This window comes from Xiphophorus maculatus, chromosome 5 (assembly GCF_002775205.1).
Source record: "Xiphophorus maculatus strain JP 163 A chromosome 5, X_maculatus-5.0-male, whole genome shotgun sequence".
Classification (NCBI taxonomy): Eukaryota; Metazoa; Chordata; class Actinopteri; order Cyprinodontiformes; family Poeciliidae; genus Xiphophorus; species Xiphophorus maculatus.
Genome location: NC_036447.1, coordinates 16,935,000 through 16,945,237, shown reverse-complemented (window position 1 = coordinate 16,945,237; position 10,238 = coordinate 16,935,000). Strand labels below are relative to the sequence as shown.

General features: G+C 37.1%; 1 protein-coding gene across 6 annotated transcripts in view; it reads left to right on the top strand.

Moving 5' to 3' along the window:
* The first annotated feature begins 3,495 nt into the window (after positions 1–3,495).
* rptor (regulatory associated protein of MTOR complex 1) overlaps positions 3,496–10,238 on the top strand; it is a 142,422-nt gene continuing 135,679 nt past the window's right edge. For 2 of the 6 annotated variants that reach the window (XM_023333676.1, XM_023333674.1), the window contains exons 1-2: positions 3,497–3,997; positions 6,889–7,063. In XM_023333676.1, the coding sequence (XP_023189444.1) occupies positions 6,896–7,063 (168 nt within the window). In that variant the 5' untranslated portion in view covers positions 3,497–3,997; positions 6,889–6,895. Of the gene's footprint in view, positions 3,998–6,888; positions 7,064–10,238 lie in introns of all 6 variants that reach the window. The other 4 variants (XM_023333675.1, XM_023333678.1, XM_023333677.1 and 1 more) reach the window with 4 other exon arrangements.

Below are 10,238 nucleotides of genomic sequence, written 5' to 3'. Positions count from 1 at the left end.
GTCAGATGTTTCACACAGTTATCACTAGCATGAATGTTAGATGAATTTTGTTTTTTCTATGATGAATTTTAGCCATTTATCATGGATGTGGGGAAGATCATACAATATAAAACTCCAATGATTTTAAAACCAGCAATTGGTTCAGCAAGTTTAAATTTATTAGGACTTTCACTGAATGTAGGGTCAAATTTATGTATTATTTGGGTACAAATTACTCATTCTAATTTGGTGAAAGGTTTTCTCAGATGCACACAATTTTATAGCTATATAAATAAGTTTCTGTCATGTTCTGGCTGCATGTAGATCACTCCTCAAGGCAGAAATGGCGGAGTTTATTCAAATTGGTTGGTTTTAGGCCACCAACCTTGTTTCACCACTTGAAAATGTTTGATTTTGAAGCCGTGGCTTTTGGATGCCTAATCCAGAAGCTAATTGTTCACCTACTTTATCCAGTCCAAACTCAGTTTAGATTTTTTTATTTATTATCATTATTATTACATTTAGAATTTTTATTTTTATTTATTTTTATTTTTCATCATTTTTGCTATTACGACATTTTAAACATTAAAGCTGTTAACTTGAGGGAAAGTTGAAGCGTCTGTGCATGTGACAGCCGTCCCTACTGTCACACAGAGACCTGAATTCAGTGTTATGTTCAAGTTATTAGCAGAGCCCATCAGAGAATAAATACTTATCATCATTAAGCTACCACAAAGCCTTAATCACAGAAGTAATATGTTTTTATCAATATTCTGTAAAAATGGAATAAAAGTACAAATTGGGAGTCTAATTAACATTGGTCTTTGTTTGTCTGCTATTTTTGTTTGATTTCTGACCTTTTATATGGAATACAAAAACATAAAGAAAATCTGTATTAATCATTAAAAACAGAAAGTCGCCTTTGTTTATTGAGAATGTGTCTCCCAAACAGTTTAATACTCGCTGATTTATTGTCTTTGGACAAAACTGAGTGGAGATCCATCCTTTAAAAAGATTGATGCTGTTACAGCTCTAGTGTCTTTGGTTTCTTGTAGCCCACTGGTGAATTACATGAACATAGTGCTTCTTCATATGAACACCAGCCTGGTTAAATTCATTTATCACTCTTTTCTCTCACTTGCTTTGCAGCAATCAATCTGAGGAAACAGGATTTTTAGTCTCTCCTGCTCCTGTCTTATTTAGCAAGAGCTTCCAGCATCCAGCATGGCTGTCATGCTGTTCACTGTGTGACAGGAGAGTGAATGAGAATGAGGAAACGAGACCAAGCTCCCCTTTAGTTCTTTTTCAGGAACCCAGGGTCTCTACCTCTATTGCACCCAAGTGATTGGATTGGTTTCCTGCTGCAGAGGCAGACGCTGAGGCCTGGAAGGCAGCAGGAGCAAATGAGGGCAAATGTACCTATGAGTTAGCTCCAAGCCAACAGGCGTGTTGAAGGTTTTTTTCCCCTTTTCCCCCCTATTTTGATTCCCCATCCATCTTGGATTTTCACATTTCCCAATGCACTGACAGCCCAGCGAAAGCTGCTGGTCATCAGTGTTTCATAAGTGCCTGCGATAGACTGCGTCATGCTTAATGAAATTCATCAAGGCCTTAGAGCAAACTTCTTTATTGACTGAGAACAAACTGGTAAACACGTTGATTGTACTCTCTCAATTAACTGGCACTCTGTGAAGTCATGATCGACCACCTGAGCGAGTACATGAAGTCTGCTGCTACATTTTGCTTCAGGATGCAGACGCAGCAGCTTTTCCCTCTCAACAGGTCATCTTTCAGTAACAAAACCTTCAGCTCCTGCTGTTTGAGAAATAAGCGTCAAAGCACATGTAAACACTCTGCTCACCTGACTCACGCAGGTTCTGAGAAAAACAAACCTGTACGCAATCAATATGCATCAATTATTGGAAGAAAAACAGCTGAAAAAAGTTCACTTAAAGTGTATAGAAAGTACTTTATATTGCCAATATTTAACAACTAATCTAATCCACACAAGAAAAACAACTCCTAACAAGTAGAAATGTCATGTGAGCATCATATATGTGGTCATATCTTTCTGTTACAATGTGTCTTCAACGTTTTTGCATGAGAAAAAACCTTCAACAAATTTCAACAAAATTAGTTTGTTTTTCTGTTGTTAGACTTAAAAATGGCAAAATACTAGTAGACCAACACAAATTTAAAACCCTGATAGAATTTGGGTGTTTAGGTGACTCTTTTCATAGAATATAAATATAAATGTTTCTTTTCTTTTATGAAACATGTTTATTTAAAGGTTTGATCTTTTTGAATCATAATAACAACTGTACTGCACTTTTTTTCTTATCTTTCTAGAGTACAAAAATTAAAACACTTGACAGAATAAATGAGTCCTCTGTTTCCATTTGCTTTCATGAAAAGATTTGTTGTCATAGGCACAGGTCTATCTAATTTTAAGTGTAAGCACAAATATATCTTTAAAAACAAGGTGCTTTTAGTTGTCTGACACCCATTTAATTTTGCAGTCTTTGCCCTGACTAGAAGACATACATCTCATTTGTTATGTTAAAACCTCAAAGACACAACCAAAGTGGCTGATCATGTTGAAGCAAAAGGAAAACAATGGACATAGAGTTTTAGAAATATTTATTTCAGACACTCACTTTTGGATTTTGCCTGAACAATTTATTCCCCAGACCTGGACCAATAGTTCCAAAGCACCCAATTGAACACCAAACTTTCCAAATATTAAAAATACTAAAATATTAAACATACTGAAACAGTCTTTTAAAAATAGTACTATAATAAAAGTCAGGGATTTTCATATGTTTCTTGTTTTTCTTATTTAGTTTATTAACAAATATGTATGTATATAACTACAAACTTTCCTTGAGTTCTACCAGAGGAAGTCATCGTCCTGCTAAGTCATGGATAAGACTTGAGACTGTCTTGGTCTCAAGTCTTATGCAGCCTATACCAGATTTTCTTCCAGAGCTTTCCTTTATTCAAATCTGAGCAGCTCCCAAGTCCCTGCAGAAGAAAAGCATCCTCACAGCATGATGCTACCACCCCTATGTTTCCAGTCAATACAGATTGTTCTTTGCGATATGCATATTGCTGACAGTAATATTGCTTTAACAATAAACTTGCAATTTTTTCTGCAGCCATAGTTTAGAGTTGTGCCATAGTTTTTTTTTCCATGATCAGAATAGGTATTAAACAATGCTCAGTGGTTGTTCAAGCTTGGGACACGTTTTTCTGCTTTAAAATTTTCTACACCTTTATCCCTGAATTTTCTGGTGTGCTATTTGGCCTTCATGATTTCTCTGAAGCCTCCAGAGCATAGAGCATTTATTCTAAAGGTAGTTGAACTGGGTTTTATTTAGAGCTCTCATAATAAAAGGGGAAGGCCTCAAAAGCATGCCACACTCAGGAGATTTTTTTTAATTTAATTTAGTTTTTTTCCACTTAAGTTGAGAATTGAGTGTTAATTCGTGATGGTCTGTCAGTTGGTATGTGTTTGTTTTGGTGCGTGACAGGAAACGGCGATGACGTTTTACGGCAGCTTCGGTGCATTCTGGGTCTAACCCAACATGGCTGCGCCCTTGCTGAACTGCTGAAGAAGTGCCTCTCCGGAGATATTCTCGGGTCTGTGTGTAGTTTTCAAGAAAACCTTCAAGCCAAATCAGCTTCTTGGGTCGCTGGTTTGCAGGACAACACCGCGGGACCCCCGTCATCGATAAGTGTGGCCGTCTCTTCGCGTGGCTGTGGCAGACTGTCCGTGTGAAGATGGGCCTCGTCTCCAGCCCCGTCCCATAGCAAAGAGCCCCGGGGAGAGGAACCGCAGGTTCCCCTGCAAACACGCACCCGTCCAGCTCGCCTTTGACGGGTTCGACCTCCTCTACCGGCTTTGGACGCTCCCCTACAGTTTCCTGACAAGGATTATCTGCGCCACCGTGTCTGTCATCGTCCGGAGACGGAGAGCTTCTTCCCCATCCAGGGTTGACAATCCCGCCGCATCAAGGTATGCATCTGCACGCCTCGCTAACAACACTGAGCGACATTTCTGCATATCTGCTTCTACTCGTTTATCTCCCAGCTCTTGTTGCTGTATGATCCACACGGAGGGGGTTTAAAATAGCATTTTGACAACTGATAGCGGCTGTCGGAGCGACACCGGTGCCGAGCAGCTGTTGAGTTAGCCGGCTAGTGGAGCTAACTGGATGCAGCCTGCAGCTTTTGTTTGGCAAAGTTTTAGCAGGAGATGATTATTGGTACATGTGATCCCCAACAGCAGGCATCTCGTATGTGCCTCAGACAGCCGGAGTATCGTCATGACGTCTTCAAGTTGCATTTGCCTGATGGAAAAAATGGGAAGCAGATACATTAAATTGTTTCGCTTAAGATTACTGAAGTCATTTTACAAAAAAGCTTTCTTCTTATTAGGTATGACCCCCAGTAATGTCCAACAAAATCTTACGTTTCATAGACAAGCTTTTAGGTCATTTATGTATTAACAATTGGTCTTTGGTAATACTTAAGTTTTTTGATGGTTTATCTTCTTTGGTTTTCTGGCTACCTTTTGAGGTTTCTGAGGTCAATTCTCCCCTTTAATGTATCCATGTTAAACCCACATTTTGCAATTTTACACCTATCTACTTCCATTCTGTTCCTGATAAATCATTTCCAATGTACTTTCACAGCTAACAAATGCTATTTGTTTTTCATAATCACAATGTCCCCACCTAATCTCAATCAACCTTATGATCTTGGTCACATTAATAAATATGTTACAGGCATTATCAACACGTTATTATTTGTATCTTTAAAAAAATAGCATCCATGCAGCTCTTTGTGATTATGATATTGCACATTAATATTCAGCAAACAGTTGTGGTTTCATATACTGTATTGTGCAACTCTATTAGCTTAAATATATTTTTTAATAATTATGAAGAAAATAATCATGGGGCAACATTGCAATGCTTGGATGTGTGATGTTTAGTTTCTAATGAAAACAACCCGTGTCTATAGTTTTTATGGTTTCTGTTTTTACATTCAAGAAAAGCTGAGGCAGCAAATCATTCCTCAGCAAAGCATTATAGACAATTTGTAACGTCAGTCCCAGAATGACTCTGTCCTACTGTTTTGATGCATCCCTGCTCCAACACACCTGATTCAAATGAATTGTTAATGACTAGGCCTTTGCAAAAGCTGCTGATATTCCAAGGAAGTGATTCAGCTTTTTGAATGACCTTGCTACATGTATGTTGAGTCTACACATATCTAGACTCAACATTAATTCAGGAATTTTATGCCCCAATGATTCATGTGGCTTCATAAAAAAGACATGATCTTTAAAAGAAATGCAGCCATTAAGGCAATAGAAAACATTTCATACATGCTCAGGAAAGCCTAGATACAATGTCATACAGTATCTGATTGGCGGGTTAATTGGTTGTGTAATATTTGTCCCATTTTGGACGAGAAGTTTGCACAGCACTGTAAATGTGAGCCAAATGTTGGTTTGGTGTCAGTTGACATTTTTATTTAAGCAGGAGGTTTAATAGCAGATCAGTAAATGTGACTTTATCATTATATAAACAATGTGAGGTTGTAAAGTCAAACCTCAGCAGACAGTGTTAGTAACTGACTTAAGTATTATCATAACTTTTATTAGTGTACAAACATTATGTTGCATTTAGACTGCCTGAGGTCATTTCTAAAGCAAGCTGGGGAAATGTTACTGTGTGAGCCAAGAGTTGAATAATATGAATGAACTAAATTACTTTAATTATTCCTTTCTAATAAATGTGGACAATAGTATCAATTTCAAGGTTACAATTCTTTGATACAGCAGCCCTTCAGTAAGAAATTGTATCCATAAATGTTCATTATTTTTTTAAATAACATTTAAAGATTCTTTAATAGAGAAATTCCCTTATGTGCTGCTAGAAAAATGAGATTGCAACTGCTTAAAAGTTTTGATGTAGCAGATTTCATGCAAAGGAATGGTGATGTGCTTGAGAATTTTTGATAAATTCTTTTAGTGTAAAATTTATTTTTGATCATTTTTCCCAATTTTTTGTACTTATTTTATTCCAGATGTTTATTTTTTTACATTTTATTTTTACTTTTTTATTCTGTTTTTGAAAGCAGATGCAGTAGAGAAGTCTGGCTTCTATAGCTTTTTTGTTTTCAGAATTAATTTGAAAGACCATAAATTTCTAAAATAGTTTCTTTTAAAAATCTGTTTTTAAATACTGAGTTCTGCATTTCTTTTTCTTGATAATGACGTCAAAGAATAGCTCAGAAGAAAGGCAGAAAGTTTTTGATCGACCCAAAGCAAAAACACAGTTTAGTCTGTAGTCTTATCTTAACCCTTAAGTATGTTTTTACTGTAATTTTTTTTTTCTCGCCATTTTTTAAGGGAACCCTGACCCAGCTGTGATTACATTCAGATTTGACAGATGTATTATTTGTGATCCACTGTCCCGTTTAAACAGATGTATGCTGACGTGGCTCTAAAGTCATGTTGTGCAATAATGTCCTTTAGCCTAGTGGTTTGTTTTTAGCACTCACATGCTTTGTGGTGACTTCATGACCGGAAGCTCGTCCAAGTTTTGACTGAATAACAGAAACTGAAATCAAATTTCTGGTAAATATTTAAGTAATATTAAGTCTGTTTTCAATAGGGATTTTTAGAGGAACACTAACATTTGGTTTTAGGTGAAGAGTGGAAAAGTGGCCACAGCAGAGAATATGATCAGGTCTGTCCAGATCTGGCACTGGCAAACATTAAGTCTATTTTAATCATACTTTTGACTTATTATTCGTATGCTTATTTACTAAATATACATATTTTAGAACTGTTCTGTAGAGCTCATCACATTTGTTGCCTTTAACTTCATACAGAGCCCTGATGAAAATGGACTCGGATTTGCTTCATTCCCCGGCTGTGGGGCTCACTGAGGAAGAGGAGGCAGACATGAATGACTGGAAGCTTCCTTTGACCTTCATGAAGAAAAGGCACTTGGAGAAGATCGAAGGCTCCAAGGCGTTGGCACAGAGCTGGAGGATGAAAGACAGGGTAAACCTTTAGCTTGTTAATGTCTGCATCACCCCGACAGGGCCAGACAGAGAAACTGGGTTTTTACTCTTGAAGGTTTCATTTTCATTTTCAGAGAGCAACTTTGAAAAAGAGGAATTCACCAACAGATAATGATAATTGTCTGCTTTAAACATCTCTGAAATTAAAAGAAACAAACTAATATGCGGATATGGTAGTAGTATTTTCGAAATTCAAATTACATGTTTGGATTTCGTCAGCTACTCAATCTGGAACAATAACAGCATTTATGATGGATGAAGACAGTGAGACAGTCTGTATTACTGGAATCTTAATGAAACTTAATCATTTTATCAGTAATTTCCTTCCTCTACTTTGTCACATGACATTTTTACTCAGATTTTTATTATAAAACTGAACATATTATATTAGTTTTAATAACAATAGAAGCAAGGTGCAGGTGGGATGGTGGGTAGAGTCAGAGCACAATGTACTGACACTGTCAGTCCTCAACCCTCTCACCAGAATTGGATGCCGGCCACAGTGTAAAGTTGAACTGGCATTGAACACTCTTGTTAATTATCTTTAGTTGGATTTGAAGCTTTTAGCAATATAAATAAATATTAAAATTTTTATTACTATTGTAATATATCTTTTAATCATCATCATATGTCCAAGAAGACAGCAAAATCTACAAGAGATTGTCTACTGGCTCAGCCAGATTTGAGTCTGACAGAACATGTGTGGAATCATCTGAAAAAACTTAAGAACAAGAGATATTCTCATAATCTGACTTAGAAAAAGTTTGCGAGGAATAGTTGGTGATTATTGGTAAGAAAAAAAGTTAGGATCCTGATAGACTGCTGTCAATGATTGAATGCTAAAATTGAATCAAAATGGGCTTTACCAAAGTATAAGTTGAGGTTTTTGCACAGTTACTGTATGTCACTAAGTTATTGTAGATTTTTTAAAAAGCAATTTCAGATTTGTCCTTCATTTTTTTATTTTTCAGTTCTTTTCAGTTTCTTTTAGAGTAAATGTAACAATGTACTGGGACAATGTTTTGAAATAGGTTTCTTTTGTTACTTATTTATTTTTTTTACAGAAACTTGGCAATTTATTAAGGATGAGTAGATTTTTCAGAGCCAGAATTTATAATTGCATAACTAAAATAAGTAAACATTTTTAATAAAATGTATACCACAGGCACTGCACCAACCGCAGAGTGAAATCGTGACATGTTGGAACACTTTTATTTCCCTTTTCTTTGTCAGACCTGAAACTGCGATATCAGTCTGCTCTGCAGTAGCAAAGTTCACCCACCAGCGCCTTGGAGGATCACTAATTGCCATGTTCTTTGTTATCATGCTGTCTCTAAAAGCGCTTAGCTTTTGAACTAAGAACAGCAGATACCAGCAATACCTTTAGATAGAACACTTGCAAGAGAGGTGGTGTTATTGTCCAGTCCCACATGTGTTTGCTCTGTCAATTAAATTAAAAGTTTCTGTCTGTGTTTAAATGGATAGCTCTTCTTCACCAGGAAACTGGCTCATCATTGTCTTTCTGCTTCATTACTAAAGTGCTAATTCATTTCATTCTGCTGGAGGCTACTTATCCAGCGTTTTAAAGGTGAAACCTCATAGCTCTCCTTCATGATTTGTCGTTTGATCCACTGCACAGTTACTAACTCGATTATTGAATTGCCTCTCTGCTACGGGGTGCTACCGTTATAATGATGACAAGTGTCACTTAGTCATATGTGACCCTGGCAACTCTTCACCTATTGTAGAAATTCACCCGATATGAAAATTTAACACGCGCCAGCTGTTAGGACACGAGCTGAATTAAACGGCACAGCACCCGCAGAAGTGTCGAGCTGCGGGAAAATGAAGACATCATTAAATGTTAGGCTGGTATTGATTCAAAAGAGGTAATAAAGGCAGAGGGAAATTGACATTCCTATCAAAAAGTTATGCTAAATCTACTCTGTAACATTCTCGTTTTTGTTATTGCTCAGGGCGTTTTCAGACCACAGACCCGCATTTATTAACCTGTGAGAAGTCGACACATTTCTTGAAAATGAGCTGGGTGCGTAAGAGCTTTTTATGTAAGAGTGATTTGAATTTGATTTAACAAGTAAATGCAATAAGACTGCTCTGAAACTGTTCAGATGGTTTTTTAAAAAGACGTTCGAGATATTTTTGAGAGCACATATGTGATAACAGAAAACCTAAATAACGATCAAAGCCGGTGGGTTGTAATTTTCACCTTTTTGTTTTGCTGTTGTGATTCAGGCAAACCTCCCGCAAAAAGTTTTTTGCTTTATAGAGTTTGGACTCAGTTATCAGGAGAATATGCTTATGCTCTGGCTGATTTGAAATGATGGTTATTCTCTGCAAAGGCTACTATGTCTAGTGAAGTGATAAACTAGAAGTTAAGCCTGGTGAGAGCAGCATGCAGCAGAAGGCTTATGAGTGGGCTTTCAGTGATGTTCTGCACTGTGGGAAATCAAAGGTCTCTCAGACACACACAGAAGACGACTCAGAGGTTTTACCATTACTTGCCTCATTGGTCAGCGTTGTCTATATTCCCCTGTTAGGCTTGTAGAAAAACAAACAAAAAAGCGATTGACTTGTCTGTGCATTTGCCGCCGTTGGTGTGTGAGCTACTTGTGCTGAAGTATGCCTGTTTGTGCCCTTGCTGAACCAGTGAAAGCAATTCTGAGAAGAGTTTTCAGTCAGAACAGCCGAACACTATCAGTGTTGTGCAACAGAGTCAAAGGTAAGCCCTAATTTCAGCTGAGAGTGCGGGTTTTAAGAGAGAATATCAAGTAAATGTTGATGAAGAATCACACTATGTATTGGGGATATTTTTTCAAGTTTAAAAGAAACCAGCATAATGATCATGGTAACTTGTAAAGATCACTTTGAGTCTGTCTTTTTTTCACAGTAAACATGGTTGAAAGATTTTACATCAAACCAGAAGCATGATTGATCTCAGCTGAAGGTTGTTACAAAATGAGACATTTTGGCTCTTTGGAAGATCTCCTGCTACAGTCTAGCAGTCTATGCTGTGGTGAATGTTTCCATCATTGCTATGGGCTTTTTCCTTTGGTCTGCACTGGGCGTTAAAAACAGATCTTACTTATTTTAATTTGGATGCTCATTTTTGTAGAAGGAGTTTACTGACATAATAC